At 39.9% G+C, this 16,225-nt stretch overlaps 1 protein-coding gene and 1 non-coding gene across 5 annotated transcripts in view; both read left to right on the top strand.

Annotated features, from left to right (window-relative positions):
• The window catches only part of RAPGEF6 (Rap guanine nucleotide exchange factor 6), a 235,079-nt gene that overhangs the window by 60,559 nt on the left and 158,295 nt on the right, over nt 1–16,225 (top strand). For all 4 annotated transcript variants that reach the window (XM_077825108.1, XM_077825110.1, XM_077825106.1 and 1 more), the window contains one exon: nt 13,699–13,768. In XM_077825108.1, the coding sequence (XP_077681234.1) occupies nt 13,699–13,768 (70 nt within the window). The remainder of the gene's footprint in view (nt 1–13,698; nt 13,769–16,225) is intronic.
• LOC144269697 (U5 spliceosomal RNA) lies at nt 12,933–13,048 on the top strand. The gene has a single exon (XR_013347002.1). It is a non-coding gene; the product is annotated as a U5 spliceosomal RNA (small nuclear RNA).

Below are 16,225 nucleotides of genomic sequence, written 5' to 3'. Positions count from 1 at the left end.
TGGAAGGCATTTATCTTGCAGCAGTGTTGCAGACCAGTGACTTGATCTCACAGTTACTAATATAGATGTTATATCTGGATATCAAGCAACAGGTGCACATACTACAGTTATTTAAAAGCTGCACTCTGGCTTAGAGAACTGACTTTTCTGGGCTTCAGCCAGCAAGAAACTAGTAGATTCCTAATATCTAGTTTAAGACTTTGTACTCCGATGAATAAGCTTTTTTGGTTATCTAAATATTTAATCAATGCTTACTGTGTTTTTAAAGAAAACTGTTCAAAGCCTCCTTTGGGCAAACATTAGCCGTACAGTCTCGATAAACCAATACATTATAGTCTCTAAGGTGCCACAAGTACTGCTGTTCTTTTTGCGGATACAGACTTAACACGGCTGCTACTCTGAAACCAATACATTATTATGGTTGAATCGTCTGACCATTTCTTTTAATGCTAACCAATAATTGGATAATAATGTTGTAATTCTAACCTAAGCCTTTCGTAGTTCTGTAAGTAAAATAAAGAATGCAAACAAATGAAATTTCCAATAGATATGAAATCTGTTTCTCATACGTTTTTTAACATTTAGCTTGACATTTCTTTTTAGAGAGGTTAAAATTGGCAATTGGATTATTTTCATTCTGCAAGCCTTAAAGAAGATGTAACATACTGTACCAAAATGAGGATTTCCTGTTTAAATTATCAGCTGATGCTTTCTTTGCTTTCATTAGATTGTCTAGCCTTTAGTTTTGTTTCCCTGGAGGTGTTGCTTTATTAGCCTTGCGCTTTGTCTGAATAATATATTTTTCCAGTTCTTCCGTATTTCTATCCCTGTGTAATACTAAGAAGACTTAAGGAAACATGTTTTAATTTCATAAGGAAGTGTTTAGTGTGTAAGATGGCTATAATATGTTGTAAACCTAATTTCTGTAGCTAAAAGATACACTGATCATCTGACATCTACATGAGAGTTCAAGGCTTTGTACTGATCTAGCTACTGGGCATCTCCTCAATGCCTGTGACTTCATATGAGCACTGTATTACACTGAAACAATGGACTTGTCAACCAACAGCAGGATACTAATGAGTGCAGGAGATACAGTTTACAGGAGCTTGAACTATGGGACTGACTCCTAAAAGAGAGAAGAATCGCTATTCTCTTTACTACCTTCAGAATTAAATGCACAACTTTGTTTTTCAGTTTAGTGCTCCCTCAGTTTCTTCATAGACTCATAGATATTTAGGTCAGAAGGGACCATTATGATAATCTAGTCTGACCTCCTGCACAACACAGGCCACAGAATTTCACCCACCACTCCTGTGAAGAACCTCTCACCTATGTCTGAGCTTTTGAAGTCCTCAAATCATGGTTTAAAGACTTCAAGGAGCAGAGAATCCTCCAGCAAGTGACCCGTGCCCCATGCTACAGAGGAAGGCGAAAAACCTCCTAGGGCCTCTTCCAATCTGCCCTGGAGGAAAATTCCTTCCCGACCCCAAATATGGCGATCATCTAAACTCTGAGCATATGGGCAAGATTCACCAGCCAGATACTAAAGAAAATTCTTTCCTGGGTAACTCAAATCCCACCCCATCTAATATCCCATCACAGGCCATTGGGCCTATTTACCATGAATATTTAATTACCAAAACCATGTTATCCCATCATACCATCTCCTCCATAAACTTATCGAGTTTAATCTTAAAGCCAGATAGATCTTTTGCCCCCACTGCTTCCCTTGGAAGGCTATTCCAAAACTTCACTTCTCTGATGATTAGAAACCTTAGTCTAATTTCAAGTCTAAGTATCCTGGTGGCCAGTTTATATCCATTTGTTCTTGTGTCCACATTGGTACTGAGCTTAAATAATTCCTCTTGCTCTCTGGTATTTATCCCTCTGATATATTTATAGAGAGCAATCATATCTCCCCTCAACCTTCTTTTAGTTAGGCTAAACAAGCCAAGCTCCTTGAGTCTCCTTTCATAAGACAAGTTTTCCATTCCTCGGATCATCCTAGTAGTCCTTCTCTGTACCTGTTCCAGTTTGAATTCATCCTTCTTAAATATGGGAGACCAGAACTGCACACAGTATTCCAGGTGAGGTCTCACCACTGCCTTGTATAACAGTACTAAAACCTCCTTATCCCTACTGGAAATACCTCTCCTGATGCATCCCAAGACCAAGATGCATTAGCTTTTTTCATGGCCATATCACATAATCATCCTATGATCAACCAATACTCCAAGGTCCTTCTCCTCTTCTGTTACTTCTAATTGATGCGTCCCCAACTTATAACTAAAATTCTCGTTATTAATCCCTAAATGCATGACCTTACACTTCTCGCTATTAAATTTCATCCTATTACTATTGCTCCAGTTTACAAGGTCATCCAGATCCTCCTGTAGGATATCCCTGTCCTTCTCTAAATTGGCAATACCTCCCAGCTTTGTATCATCCACAAACTTTATTAGCACACTCCCACTTTTTGTGCCGAGGTCCCAAAACCGATTGGTTAAAATAAGATTGGTCCCAAAACCGATCCTTGAGGAACTCCACTGGTAACCTCCCTCCAGCCTGACAGTTCATCTTTCAGTAGGACCCGTTGTAGTCTCCCCGTTAACCAATTCCTTATCCACCTTTCAATTTTCCTATTGATCCCCATCTTATCCTGTTTAACTAATAATTCCTCATGTGGCACGGTATCAAATGCCTTACTAAAATCTAGGTAAATTAGATCCACTGCATTTCCTTTGTCTAAAAAATCTGTTACTTTCTCAAAGAAGGAGATCAGGTTGGTTTGGCATGATCTACCTTTTGTAAAACCATGTTGTATTTTGTCCCATTTACCATTGACTTCAATGTCCTTAACTACGTTCTCCTTCAAAATTTTTTCCAAGACCATATGCATGGACACAATGCATACCCAGAACACAAGTAAGCAAAAAATCCTCAGGCGTAATTTCTAGGTATTTCAGTGGGAGAAGCTCTTGCTAGGGAGAGATTATCTCCATTTCCTGAGCAGCACTTGGATACCAAGATAAATTTGGGCCGTATAAGTATTTACATTGTAGTGATCTGTTTTTAATAAAAAAAAAAACATGTTTCAAGTTTGGGGTAAGATTTTACTATTGGTCTTCTTTGTACAGGCTCAGCGTGAAAAGGGTTTTTATCTTGTTGCAAAAATTGTCTTGCTCATTTGGAGTTTTTTTTATTTAGTAGCTTAAATTTGTATTTTATTGTTTGCTCTTTGCACTGCCACTAAGTTTTGTCTCTTTTCTATTCTCTAAACATTTTCTTTTGCCCTTTCTCATGCCCAACTCTCTCTTAATTTGACTGAAGCTGAACTTATTTTATCCTTGTTTTAAACATTATATACAAAACTGTTACTATCTTATTTAGTTTGCAGAGTCAAGTATTTGTAAATTAGGAGATGCCAGATTAAGGTTTCTTGTGCAATTTTAATTTTGCTCTGAACATATGTAGTATCATTTTTAATTATATGATCACGTACTGCGCTTTTCCCTTCAATTCCTGCCTCATTCAGTGCACAGGATGGGTGGTGCTCAGAACTAACAGCTGTTCATTTTAATTTTCCTCATTCACTTTATGGCCGCTGTCTTATTTACTGCACGCTTATCCAGAACCTGCTGTGAATGCACAAATATTCATAACCTTGTCATCTTTTGTAGGGTGCTCATTGTTGTAGATTTTGTGTATGTCATAAACATTAGTGAAATTATTTTTGCAAAGAGTTCCATTTTATAGTTGGGGAAGACAGACTTGTTAAAGGGTCATACAGTAAGACTAGATCTTGAATCCTCCTGACTCCCAACCCTGTGCTTATTCCTTCAGCCATGCAGTCTTACTACCAGAGGTGCTGAGCAAGCATTCATAGTTCCCATTGATTGACTGCAAATGCAGTTGTCAGTGCTCAGCACGTCTGCATATCAGGCTCCAGGATTCTTGAGCCGAGCACCCAGAAAACAAGGAACACCTAATTAGTGGCCACCTGCCAAAATTTTGCTTTGTGACTGCTCAGCATTACATCAGAAGACTGTGACAGGGATAGAATGGAGTTCTGTGACATTCAGCTGCTTTACGCACATGAATCCTTTTGATTCCTACAATACTGAACTATATTAGCTGACCACAGGAGAAAGTTGTTAGGTGTGGGTGTGTGTGTGGGGGGGAAATGTGTAGCTTTGGCCACATGCTGAGTTGAGGAGGTGATTGAGGGAACCTACCATAATAGTGCCCTCAAACTAGAGGGCCATGTACTGGATCTAGTAGAGGGGGATTGCAAGGTGGAGCCTCTCTTTGGGTTTTCCCATTCCACAGAGGTTGCCTGCTTCTGGGATTCTTGGTGGAGCGTGTGCTGCTGCTGCTTTGGTGCCAGTTTGGACCTGGCCCTTTAAAATGTCTGTGTCCAGTTGTTTTAGCAGGCTCCCAAAATTTAGTAGATAACACAAGTGACAGAAGGAAAATGGTGATTTTTCAGAAGGCTATATACTCAGCCAAATGTGAACAGAGTATCACTGGACAAAGAAAAGGCACTTCTTTCAACCTAGGACTTTTTCCCTACTGAGTTTTAAAGGCCTGATACAAACCATGGCGATGTTCTATCTTCTCAAGAAAAGATCACAAAAATCTTTTATAGTAGAAGTGTTAGGCAACCTAAATATAAGGGTTTGCTACCAGCTGTTCCTATAAACAACAACAATAATCATAAACCTTTACAATGTGCTATCAAATAAAAAACAATGTTTCGTATTCCTTACAAAAATACAGGCCTAAAAACCTTAACTGTGTCATAAGTTGTCAAGGTTCCTTCCCCACTCTGAACTCTAGGGTACAGATGTGGGGACCTGCATGAAAACCTCCTAAGCTTACTTTTACCAGCTTATGTTAAAACTTCCCCAAGGTACAAATTAATTTTATCCTTTGCCCCTGGATCCACTGCCACCACCAAACTTTAACTGGGTTTACTGGGAAACGTAGGTTGGACACGTTTTCCCCCCAAAATCCTCCCAACCCTTGCACCCCACTTCCTGGGGAAGGTTTGGTAAAAATCCTCACCAATTTACATAGGTGACTGTTAGCCGACGGCCAAGGATGTTTGGTGAGGTGCCAGCTATGCCCGTTTATACCATCCGTGACTTTAACCGCTAGGACGCACTGTCCCTTCGCGGCGGGCAGCCCGGGCTAGGCTGACGGATGCCCCAAGGTCCTAACCACCCGTGACTTTAACTGCTAGAGCTCAGAGCTCCTTCGCAGCGGGCAGTCAATACTGACTGACAGGTGCCCCAATGGCAGCACTAAGAGCCTCTCCACACCCGTGACTTTAACTGCTAGAGCTCAGAGCTCCTTCGCAGCGGGCAGCCAGGATTGACTGACAGGTGCCCCAAGAGTTTGCCCCGTGGAGGCGGCACAACTCAACGCTAGGCTCTTAGTACTCTCACCTAATGGCCAGGCTTTAGAGCCAAAACGGCTGAGGTTCTTTAATTGTGTCGGCTGCTTTACAGTAAACCAGAGAAAACAAGTCAGGCTTATGCACAAATGGTTACCAAAATTTATTAAGCTAGATTCTAATCATGTGGTTACAAAATTGCTAGTGCCTACTTATTTAAATGTAGAGATGTTACACACAAACAAGTTACAAAACTGAAGCCACAATCCCAAAGAAAGAAAACAAAGTATAGAGCTCTATTTCAAAATATGTGTACACTAAAGATAGGAGATCAGGTGTGGGTGCTTCTTACCCTCCTTGCATCTCTCGATTCCAGCGGTGCCAAGCCAGGATCGGTCACTCAATTCCGCGGAAAGACGAATAAGGGACAAGGCGTAGGGACCCTCTTAGCTGCAGAAGCCTTGGGAGGCTGTCACTTATCTGACCAGCAGATAGATAGTGAAAAGCACTCAAAAATCATGGTGCTGTAGGTCCCCTACTTATACCTCTGTACTCCTTTATTCTCTTTCTCCTTTCTTATACCAAATTGAGGCTGGTCTGTCTGGGTGACGCCAGCTTTCGCAAGAGTAGTTTACACTTGCAAGGGAGAGAAACAATAAGTGTTGACTACTGGACATTTCTTTTATCAGGGTAAATATTTTCCCAACTAGGATGTTGGTGTGTGTGCATCACGCTAGTTAGTAGGGGCTAAGAGCCATGTCTGTCACAGGGCGTCTGCCTGCTGTGAGCTTAATCGTTGTATCTGCCCCCAGAGGCACATTGTAGCAGCACACCTGTGCTTCTCACAGCTTCAAAGGCTGTGCTGGAATATATGTTAAGTGCCCTGTTCCGGCTTCCTCCTGTGTTTCCAGCAATGCTGGTCTGAGGGGGTGGGGGGGCTGGCTGTCTGGCTACAGTGACCACAGACCCAAACCCTTGGATCTTAGAACAATGAAAAAACATTGTTTTCTTACAAGAAGACTTTTAATAGAAGTAAAGGAATCACCTCTGTAAAATCAGGATGGTAGACACCTTACAGGGTAATTAGATTCAAAACATAGAGAATCCCTCTAGACAAAACCTTAAGTTACAAAAAAGACACACAGACAGGAATAGTCATTCTATTCAGCACAGTTCTTTTCTCAGCCATTTAAAGAAATCATAATCTAACACATACCTAGCTAGATTACTTACTAAAAGTTCTAAGACTCCATTCCTGTTCTATCCCCGGCAAAAGCAGCATACAGACAGACACAGACCCTTTGTTTCTCTCCCTCCTCCCAGCTTTTGAAAGTATCTTGTCTCCTCATTGGTCATTTTGGTCAGGTGCCAGCGAGGTTACCTTTAGCTTCTTAACCCTTTACAGGTGAGAGGATTTTTCCTCTGGCCAGGAGGGATTTTAAAGGGGTTTACCCTTCCCTTTATATTTATGACATAAGTCTTACAAGCTAGAGTTAAGATTTGTTTGCTTTCCTTACAGTGGAGTAGAGTTAGTTTATTTCATTTTAATAGAAGTCTAATTTATACATCAGTGACGGTCTGATTTTATGCACAACAGCAAGGTATATGAAAGTTGATGCTCAACATCTAGTCTCTTTTCACTGAGTACAACAATCAGCATATCAATTTAGGATAGACCCGGCATGTAGCCCATACTGTGTGCCGGATTTTTTTCCTCTGTTTGACAATCTCCTAACATGATCTCTGTGACTTAAATTCCAATATGTTTATGCAACTTAAATTGAACAGAAAATATCTCTTTTGTAATTATGAAATTATAATAGGTGTGCTATTAACTACTTGGCAAGTACTGTATTTTACTGTGTTTACATTATGACAGCACTCACAGTGTACTGTGTATTTATCAAATAATAATGACATGATTTTACATGAGTAGAGCGCCTTTAGGATAGATATGCACTATAGTCCGAGCTTTACAGTTACAAAAAAACCCCAAGAGTCTTGTGAGAACAGGTCCCAGCAGGGTAAGGAGACACGGAACAAAACATTAAGCATCTAGCTGTAGCAAAATGCAAATTCTGAGGCTGTGTCTGTCTGTATGTGAGAGAGCATGTGCCAAATTCCACAGTTATGAAATCATGGAATCCATAGGGCTTTAACTCAGATGCATGGGGTAGTTCATACCTCTCAGAAATATAGTTTGTTTCTTTTTGAACTGTGGAAGGCAACATTCCATGAGAGCTTAAACTTTTTTGTTAATTGTATACTGAGATTTTGGAGCACAGTTGTGCAGCAAAGGATGAATTCTGAAGCAAATTACACAGACAGAGAATTACAGAATATATGGGGCCCAGAGAATAGTATTTCTTTTACTCCCACAGCTAGCGTGCATGCTCGTTCATTCGTTCTCACTCTTGCTCTCAAAATCAATAAAATAAAGATAGGACTGAGGAAAGTATGGAGAATTTCCTGCCTTTTTTAATTCAAGTAACTGATGAACAACTTGTTAATTTATGAAATGCAAATAAATACATTTTAGGAAACTTTTTATATGAATTTTTTTATAAACAATAAAAATGTTGAAAACATCATTTAATATTCTTCAGGTATAATCTAATTATAGTGCACTTGTTATTGTCTTGAAGACAATAACTAGCCAAGTGAATATTAGGACTCAGATTCTTAGATTAGTTAGCAATTAATCTTCAGGTGAAAGTTCTGCAAACAGATGATTAATTGGTTGAAGTTGTGCTGTGCAAATATATTTACATATATTCTTCCACCTGTGCCAATAAGACTTACATGAGTTACTCTACCAGCACTAATGCATGGTACTGTTTGTAAATCTTCTCACTGGGTTGGGATGGAAAACAAGATGTCTTTCTGAGTAATTTCATAGCGTAGTCTGTGCCTTCTCTAACCATTGTTTCCTCATGTTAATGCTGTACTATAAGCCAAAGAAGAATTATTATAGCTCTTAAGCATTTGTTGAAATTTGCAGGAGGTTCACTACGCGTGCTCAAGTCAGCAGAAAGCTAATTGATATAGCACTGAAGCTAGCCATTTGTATTTCATTGAAATGTGTGCAGTAACTTATTAAAAGGAATGTTAAAATGATTATTTAAAAATGTGATCTGGCAAAAAAGAAGTATCTGTGAAAGCTGTGCTTACGTAGTTCAATCAATAAAACAGTACATGGCATGGTCAGTCAACTAAACTTGACTTTATTGACTTGCAAAGGTGAATCATTTGTTCTTCAGGGTTAGCAATGAGTTTTGTTGTCACTGGAGCATAACCCATTCAGATTGAATGGTCAATAATTGTACAATATTTTGATAATGTAAAACCGACAGTGTAAGGAGCTTGACGTTTCTTACAGTCAGAATACACTTTGCATTCATTCATGTTTATTCTCACTTACGCAATTACCAAATGTTGTGACATCAGTAAAGGGATGAATTTGTGAATGGTTGAATCTTGTGTATATTTATATAAACAAAGTAGTATTTTGACATTGAAATTATATTGATCCCCCTTAAACAATATTCTGGGTAAAATATAATTTACTATTAACTTAAATATACGTGTGTGTGTGTGTGTGTATAAGAAAAGTATTTACAGTTTCTCTAGTTTTAAAAGAAAAGTGAAAAATGCTAAAACTGTTTGTTCAAAAATGCAGTGTACTGTATTATTTTAAAAATATTGTCAACTTTTAATTTCAAGTTGCATGGGATTGAAACTAATTGGCTGAACTGTTTAAAGAAATGTTGAACCTAAAGGAGTTTTGTTTTAAATATTTTTGATAGGTAATCGTTTTGAATGGTAACATTTTAAACTTTCTTCTTAACACTTCTTTGTATTCAGATTTCATCAGAAAGTTAAAAAAGATATTAAACTATTGTGTATATGTGGTAAATAGGTACAGTGTCAATAAGGAAAAAGTAGTCCCATACAGTGCAGCACCACTAAACCTCACTGTATACTGAAGTGAAATAGGCAATCACTCTTGAAGGTGAATTAATTTATTACCCTATAGCTAATGAAAGAACTTCCCCAATGTTTTAATTCTAGAAGAATTCTATTGCAGGATCACAGGACACTTTGGATAGATTCGTTACTGTGGTGCAGAAATAATAAAATGGAATTCCAACCAGTCCTGACCTGCAGATGAACTGCTTGAATTTCCTTATATTTTATAATAGCATGAATCGTGCAAAGAGGGGGCAAACCAGTTATAAACATAAGAATCAATGGAATCATAAGAACGGACATACTGGGTCAGACCAAAGGTCCACCTAACCCAATATCCTGTCTTCTGACAGTGGCCAATGCCAGGTTCCCCAGAGGGAATGAACAGAACAGGTAGTCATCATGTGATCCATTCCCTGTCGCTTGTTCCCAGCTTCTGGCAAACAGAAGCTAGGGACAAACATGGGAGATTGTTTGAGACTGTGATGTCTGGGTCATGCACTGTATGGAAGAAGCATGACAGAAGACACAAAATTTATCCAGCAGCTGCTAGTGTGGATGTCCCACTCTGAAACTGACATATTTCAATATGGAAATCATGCTGTAACAGCCACAAGTACTCCTTTTCTTTTTGCGGATACAGACTAACACGGCTGCTACTCTGAAACCTGTCATTATGCAAAGCTTCTTTACTATTACAGTACAAGCAGGGAACATTTTAGTCATCATTACAACTCTGTGGCAGTTGTTCTAATTAAAGGCTATAGTTTCTATGATACATTATCAAAATCCAGAATTTGACCGTTCAAATTGCAATGTTCCCATTGGTCATAATGCTTTATCATAATGACTATTAGGATTGTTAACTTTGTTGCTTGGAAAGATCTGAGGTTTCGCTAAAATAGCTGCATGAAGCTGTCTTTAATAGTTATCTGTGTTTCTGGGACATAAAATTTTAAAACATCCACTGAAGTTAGTTCATCCTTTTTCAATGCATGGATAGCTGTTTTAACCCTTTCACTATACGTGTTCCAGTATAAGCTTTCTGTAGTTTGCCCATGCATAAAAATGTAGTGTCTGTCACATCTAAAGTTACAGATGCACCTGATGGGTTGATAATTTGTTCTCCCTTCCCTCTGTGCTGCAAAGCAATTGGTGCTTATCCTGTTTGTTCTTTCTTTTCACACTGTTGCTTTTTACTCTTATCCTTTTATTCCTCCTTTTTAGTTTACAATCTTATTAGCTCCCTCCCCTTTTGTATTCAGTCACTCACCAGAAGATTACATGATTCTTCATGTCTTATAAGTGCCAGAGACAGCTATTGGGAATGAGCTGGTGGTTCAGTGAAGCTGAGCTGCATGTACTTTCATGGCCAGAGTTGAGTTTTTCATAACCAAAGAATTGGCTGCAGAATCAGTCCTTTGCTACAAATTCTAAACTTTCATTTAAAAACCCTCCACAAACCTAGCACTTGTTTGTAAAGGTAACCTTCCAAATGTGATCTGAGTATAAACTAATGCAAATCAGTGTACATTGGTTTCCTGAGTTTTTAGGCATCCTGTGAAACAATATTTTTGAGAAATATGAACCACCCTCATTCATCTCATCAGGTTAATTCTGAATCCTAGTAATAATTTCAGTCATTTAGCATTTTAATCCTGGTAGTTTTAGTAGCGAGAACTAGCTAATGTACTCTTCAGCTCAACTTTAACATAAGAATTTGTGTGTTCTAATATGTGAAGCGTGTTGTATTCTGTGTTGACTGCAAGAGATGGTACAAGTGTAGATCCAATTGTCTGACTATCTTACGACTGGGATTTATCTCTAAATACTGTTCTCTCCAACCACTGTGGATTGATCTTCTCCTATACACTAAAATGACTTCAAAACAAATGCTGTTTTATGGTTTTAGAAAATAGCAGATATTGGTAAACACCTGTAAAAATCATTGTGACATGTCCCCATGTGCAGGGGACAAAGAGTGGGGATTTCTGATAAAATCGAGACCACTGACAATCCTAAAATAATAGACCTTCAGAATGACTCAAGGAATGTACTACAGTGAGGAGGAGCAGTAATGAAAAACCCTCATTTGTCCTTGGCCTAGCCCCTCTAATTTGAGATTATATGTTTATAATATTAATTTCTCCCTTTTTTGCTAAATACACAAAAATGGTTTAGGCTATTGCACAAAATGTACAGTGCTGAACTCTGTAAATCATACACATCTAAGCTCTCTTTCTTGGAGGCATATCTGACTTTAACGTTGCTGATCTCTTCTCTGATATCTCATCCCCATAGGATCCAAGGATACATATAAGTCAAGAGTCTGCATCAAGTTATTACATGTGCTAAAATCAACAGCTTGTTCAGTGTTTTTTTAAAAGCAGTTTTGGTTAACCCCCACCACAACAACTGCCACTGTCTCCTGATAAGAAAATAACTACATGTCAAAGTGGGGGGAAACAGACATAGGAGAAAACTCATTATAGTCTCATTGTAAATCTGTAGTCTCAGCTGAGACTTCAACTCTGACAGAGAGAGCACGAAGAGCAACACGCTAAACCAGAAAGCATTAATACACTGAGTTATTGTGTTGATCCTCTTTCTAACCTGTTCTCTCTCTTAAATATTTGGCCAACTTTTTTTTTAAATAATCACATGCTAGCTCCTGTAATTTTGTCTCTTTCCTAATATAGGAAGTTTTGAAAGTTTTGATAACACTTTCTGGAGAAACTCATCCTTATTAGAATTCTTAGAAAACAGCACTTTCCATTTATCGCTAATGGTTATCAGCACTATTGTTATGAAATGGATAGATTTTCACTGCTCTGAGGCTGTTTTTGTATTACTTTGCCACTGTTGCATTGTGTGACCATATGCATGTCACTTAACCGGTCTAGACCTCAGTTTATGCACTTGTAAAATAGTGTGACAAAGTTCCTGCTCTGCCTTGGTGGGTCTGGTGCTTATTGGTGGATTTGCTTGCCTTGGAGCTTCACGGCAGCCCTCAGCTTGGCTGTTTTTCTCAACCCACAGTCCAGGTCGACTCCTCCTGTGTCTGACCAGGAGTTGGGAGGATTTGGGGGGAACCCGGGCCCGCCCTCTACTCCGGGTTCCACCCCAGGGCCCTGTGGAATGCAGCTGTCTACAGTGCCTCCTGAACAGCTGTGCGACAGCTATAAGTCCCTGGGCTACTTCCCCAGGGCCTCCTCCCAACACCTTCTTTATCCTCACCATAGGACCTTCCTCCTGGTGTCTGATAATACTTGTACACCTCAGTCCTCCAACAGTCCGCATTCTCACTCTCAGTTCCTAGTGCCTCTTGCTCCCAGCTCCTCACACGCACACCACAAACTGAAGTGAGCTCCTTTTTAAAACCCAGGTGCCCTGATTAGCCTGCCTTAATTGATTCTAGCAGCTTCTTGATTGGCTTCAGGTGTTCTAATCAGCCTGTCTTAATTGTCTCCAGAAGGTTCCTAATTGTTCTGGAACCTTCCCTGTTATCTTACCCAGGGAAAAGGGACCTACTTAGCCTGGGGCTAATATATCTGCCTTCTATATACTCTGGTTTCTCTTCAGATCGTATAAATCTTTCGCCTTTTATTAAAGATTCCCGTGGAGAGGAACATTTATGAGTTTCTATCCAATTTTTTGAGGCTTCATTTCGGTGAAAAATTACTCTCCTATAGTCATTTGGCCCGACCCTGTCACAATAGATACACTGTTTACCTAGTAAAATGCCAAATGGTAACAGTTAGGCAGGTGGCCTATATTTGTTGTTCTCTTATTGAAAAACAAGATGTGAAGCCTCTAATTTGTACTTTTACTTAATAAAAATTATGAATATATGTAACCTTTGTATTCCTGTAAATGTCACACATCTTTCCCCTCTGTCTTGTTCTACACCCACATCTTATACTTTCTTCCTATTTATATTGTCAGCTTTTTAGGACAAAGCTGTTCTTTTCTTTTGTCCTTTGTCCTTTCTTTTCCTTTTTTCCTTTTCCTAAGCAGCACCAATCCAATAGAGTTCTGTTCATGACTGGATTCTCTTGACACTAGTATAATATAAATAATAATTTCACAAAGGTATCCTGCTTATATAAAGTACCTGGAGATGCTGTGATGAGAGGTGCTGTATAAATTCAAAGAATTATTAATGACAATGTGAGAAAATTAAATTTTAGTCTCAAGTATAGTAGTTTCCACTAACTTTCTTTCTCACCCTTCACTCCCTTAGGTTATTGAATTATTCAACTTCTGTTAACAATTTTTACCCCCAAAATAGGTAAAATATAACATTTTTCCACTTTTTTTTTTTCCAGTTTTGGCAAGCAGTCTGGAGGAAAAAGAGGATGCGAGTGTATTATATTGGAACCTTCTGAAATGATTGTGGTAAGAATAGACTTTTAAAAATGTGCTTAATGCTTCTGTATATTTTAGCAATTGTTTTGTACCTGGTAACAGAAGGCTTTTTGTAAAGCTTCTTATAAAATTACATTAGAATTGGTCTGATTTCAATTCTACTCAGTGCCACCTTTTCATGACAGCAATAGCTATGTAAATTTAACTAGATGGGTAATGATGATGATTAGGATTGTAATGTCAGCCTTTCTAAAATGACTCATTTTTTCTGTTTCACAGACCCACAAGGACTAATTGATTGGGTACTCCTCAGTCAGCATTAGTCAGTCCTACTGTATATGTTTATATATTTTATCTCCCATTTTATTCCTTTTTCACTAGCTCTCCCAGACATGCTATCTCTGTTAGCTAAGGTACTCTTGGCCTTTGCGGCTCCACTTAATATTAAGACCTGTGGTGAAGCAGGGAGGAATGTAGGGAGCAGTGGTGGAGCCAATTTTTGCAACTGGAGGAGGGACAATGGGTCATCAGTTGACTGCGGAGCGAGCCCAACCTGCATTCACGCGGCAGCAACAGCTCCTATCTTGTGAAGTGAGGCCTGGCTCCCCTCTCCAACTGTTGTGACATGACAGAGTCACTGGTGGGCCAAATTTGAGTGAATGGTGTTGCGACATGGCGCACAGGATTGCAGCACCACATAACTCTGTGCGCTGTGTTGCAATGTCCAGAGTGGGTAGCTGGGCCCAGCCCTGTAACACAGGAGCTGCCACAGCCAGGTGAGTGGGGGGAAGTTCTCTCTGTCCACCCCATGTGAAAATGCATGCAGTACATCTCCTTTATTCAAAGGAATAATATGCTTGAAAAGGCACACACATACCCTTAAAGGCCAATTGGGGGGGCAGTTTCACCCTTCTGCCCCCTCCCCCCCCCCCAATTAGCTCCACCACTGGTACGGAAGGTTAGCCAGTGCATGAAATCTGACTCTTGGATCTCAGATTTATTCTGCCTTTGCTGTTCCCGGCATACCTGCATGCTTTGGAAAAGCTATGGAAAAAGCTTTGGGTTTTTTAGGATTATTAATACTGCCAAATTCAGTTTGTGGATTGTGATTTTGGGTTTTACCCACACTGACACACAAATCCTATCAACAGCTGGAACACTGGAGCTGCTTTCCCAGAGTACATTCCCAATATTATTGTCCTCTACACAGGGCCCTTCCAGAATGCACTTGCATTGTACTGGGACCTGGCAGACCTTCTTAGGTTTGTCTTTTTGTTGTGCCGCTGTCAGGTGTGATACAAAACTATTGTGGGACTATAATGTCTCTGCGGTGGCTGAAAGGCTCCTAATTGGTTACCTCAGTCTAGCTTTCCAATCCGGCTTCCCTTGTTTGTAAACATGTTTAAGTTAAACTGATAGTGACAGTTTAGAAACCCTGTTTGAAATGACTATACTGACAACGGTCAGGATCTGAGCAATAAAGAACAATGTGTCAGATGCCCAGTAATATTTGGCTTCTGTCTGTGGCTTATCTGATTTTAACACTCTCTGTTCAATATTCTGTACCAGCACAGACACTTGGGGTATAGTTTCTCCCTAAGAGCAGACGGAGGCAGTTCATGAAGTCTTTTGGTGACATTACACCTCAAATTTGAGGTCTAGCTAGTCTGTCTTCAGTTGTTACATCCTTCACTGGCTGGAGAGAGAATCCTCACGGTAGCTGGGCTGAAGCAAGCTTTAAAGGCCTAAGAAGCCTGGTGGCATGCTATTGAATGAAGTAGCATTGATAGCCCATGTGAGGTACGAACAGCGTGCATGCCCACACTCCCCTAGCTGGCATCCATCATGACTGACTGTGGCATGGGTTCCAGGCCCCCCGTCAAGGGCTCAGGAGATGTCTGACTTTTTTGAGGATTCAGGTACCCTTCTGCTTCAGTGTCGGGACTGAACTCTGACACTGAAAAACAGGCCAGCAGGGAGGGAGTCTAACGCCAGTTTGTCAAAGAGGAAGGCCCTTGGGAAAGCACAGATTGGACCCAGCACTTCTCCATGCACAGAAGTCCTCAACCCAAGAACATTTCTTCTCCCTGTTTCCCCCCCCGCCCCAGCCTCCTAAAAAAATAGCCCCTTCCTCTAAATAGAACACAGAGAGTGAGTGAGCAGGAGACAGAGTGGAAGGTGTTGACTCTCAGATCTCCTGTGAGTTTGCTATAATGACAGTTAGGAAAATCATCATTTTACTTGTGAACTGAGAAAATTTGATCTGGAATCCTTGAGACACAAACATAGAGCCTGATGTGTCATTTGGAGCAGAAACTCACTTCAAGGCTAGTTTCAGAGTAGCAGCCGTGTTAGTCTGTATTCGCAAAAAGAAAAGGAGTACTTAGAGACTAACCAATTTATTTGAGCATAAGCTTTCGTGAGCTACAGCTCACTTCATCGGATGCATGTGTCTAGTGTCACCCTTGTCCCCAGCTCCCACTCCTG

Source organism: Eretmochelys imbricata, chromosome 8 (genome assembly GCF_965152235.1).
Source record: "Eretmochelys imbricata isolate rEreImb1 chromosome 8, rEreImb1.hap1, whole genome shotgun sequence".
NCBI lineage: Eukaryota > Metazoa > Chordata > Testudines > Cheloniidae > Eretmochelys > Eretmochelys imbricata.
The sequence above is the reverse complement of the archived record's forward strand: the minus strand, read 5'-3'. Positions and strand labels throughout refer to the sequence as shown.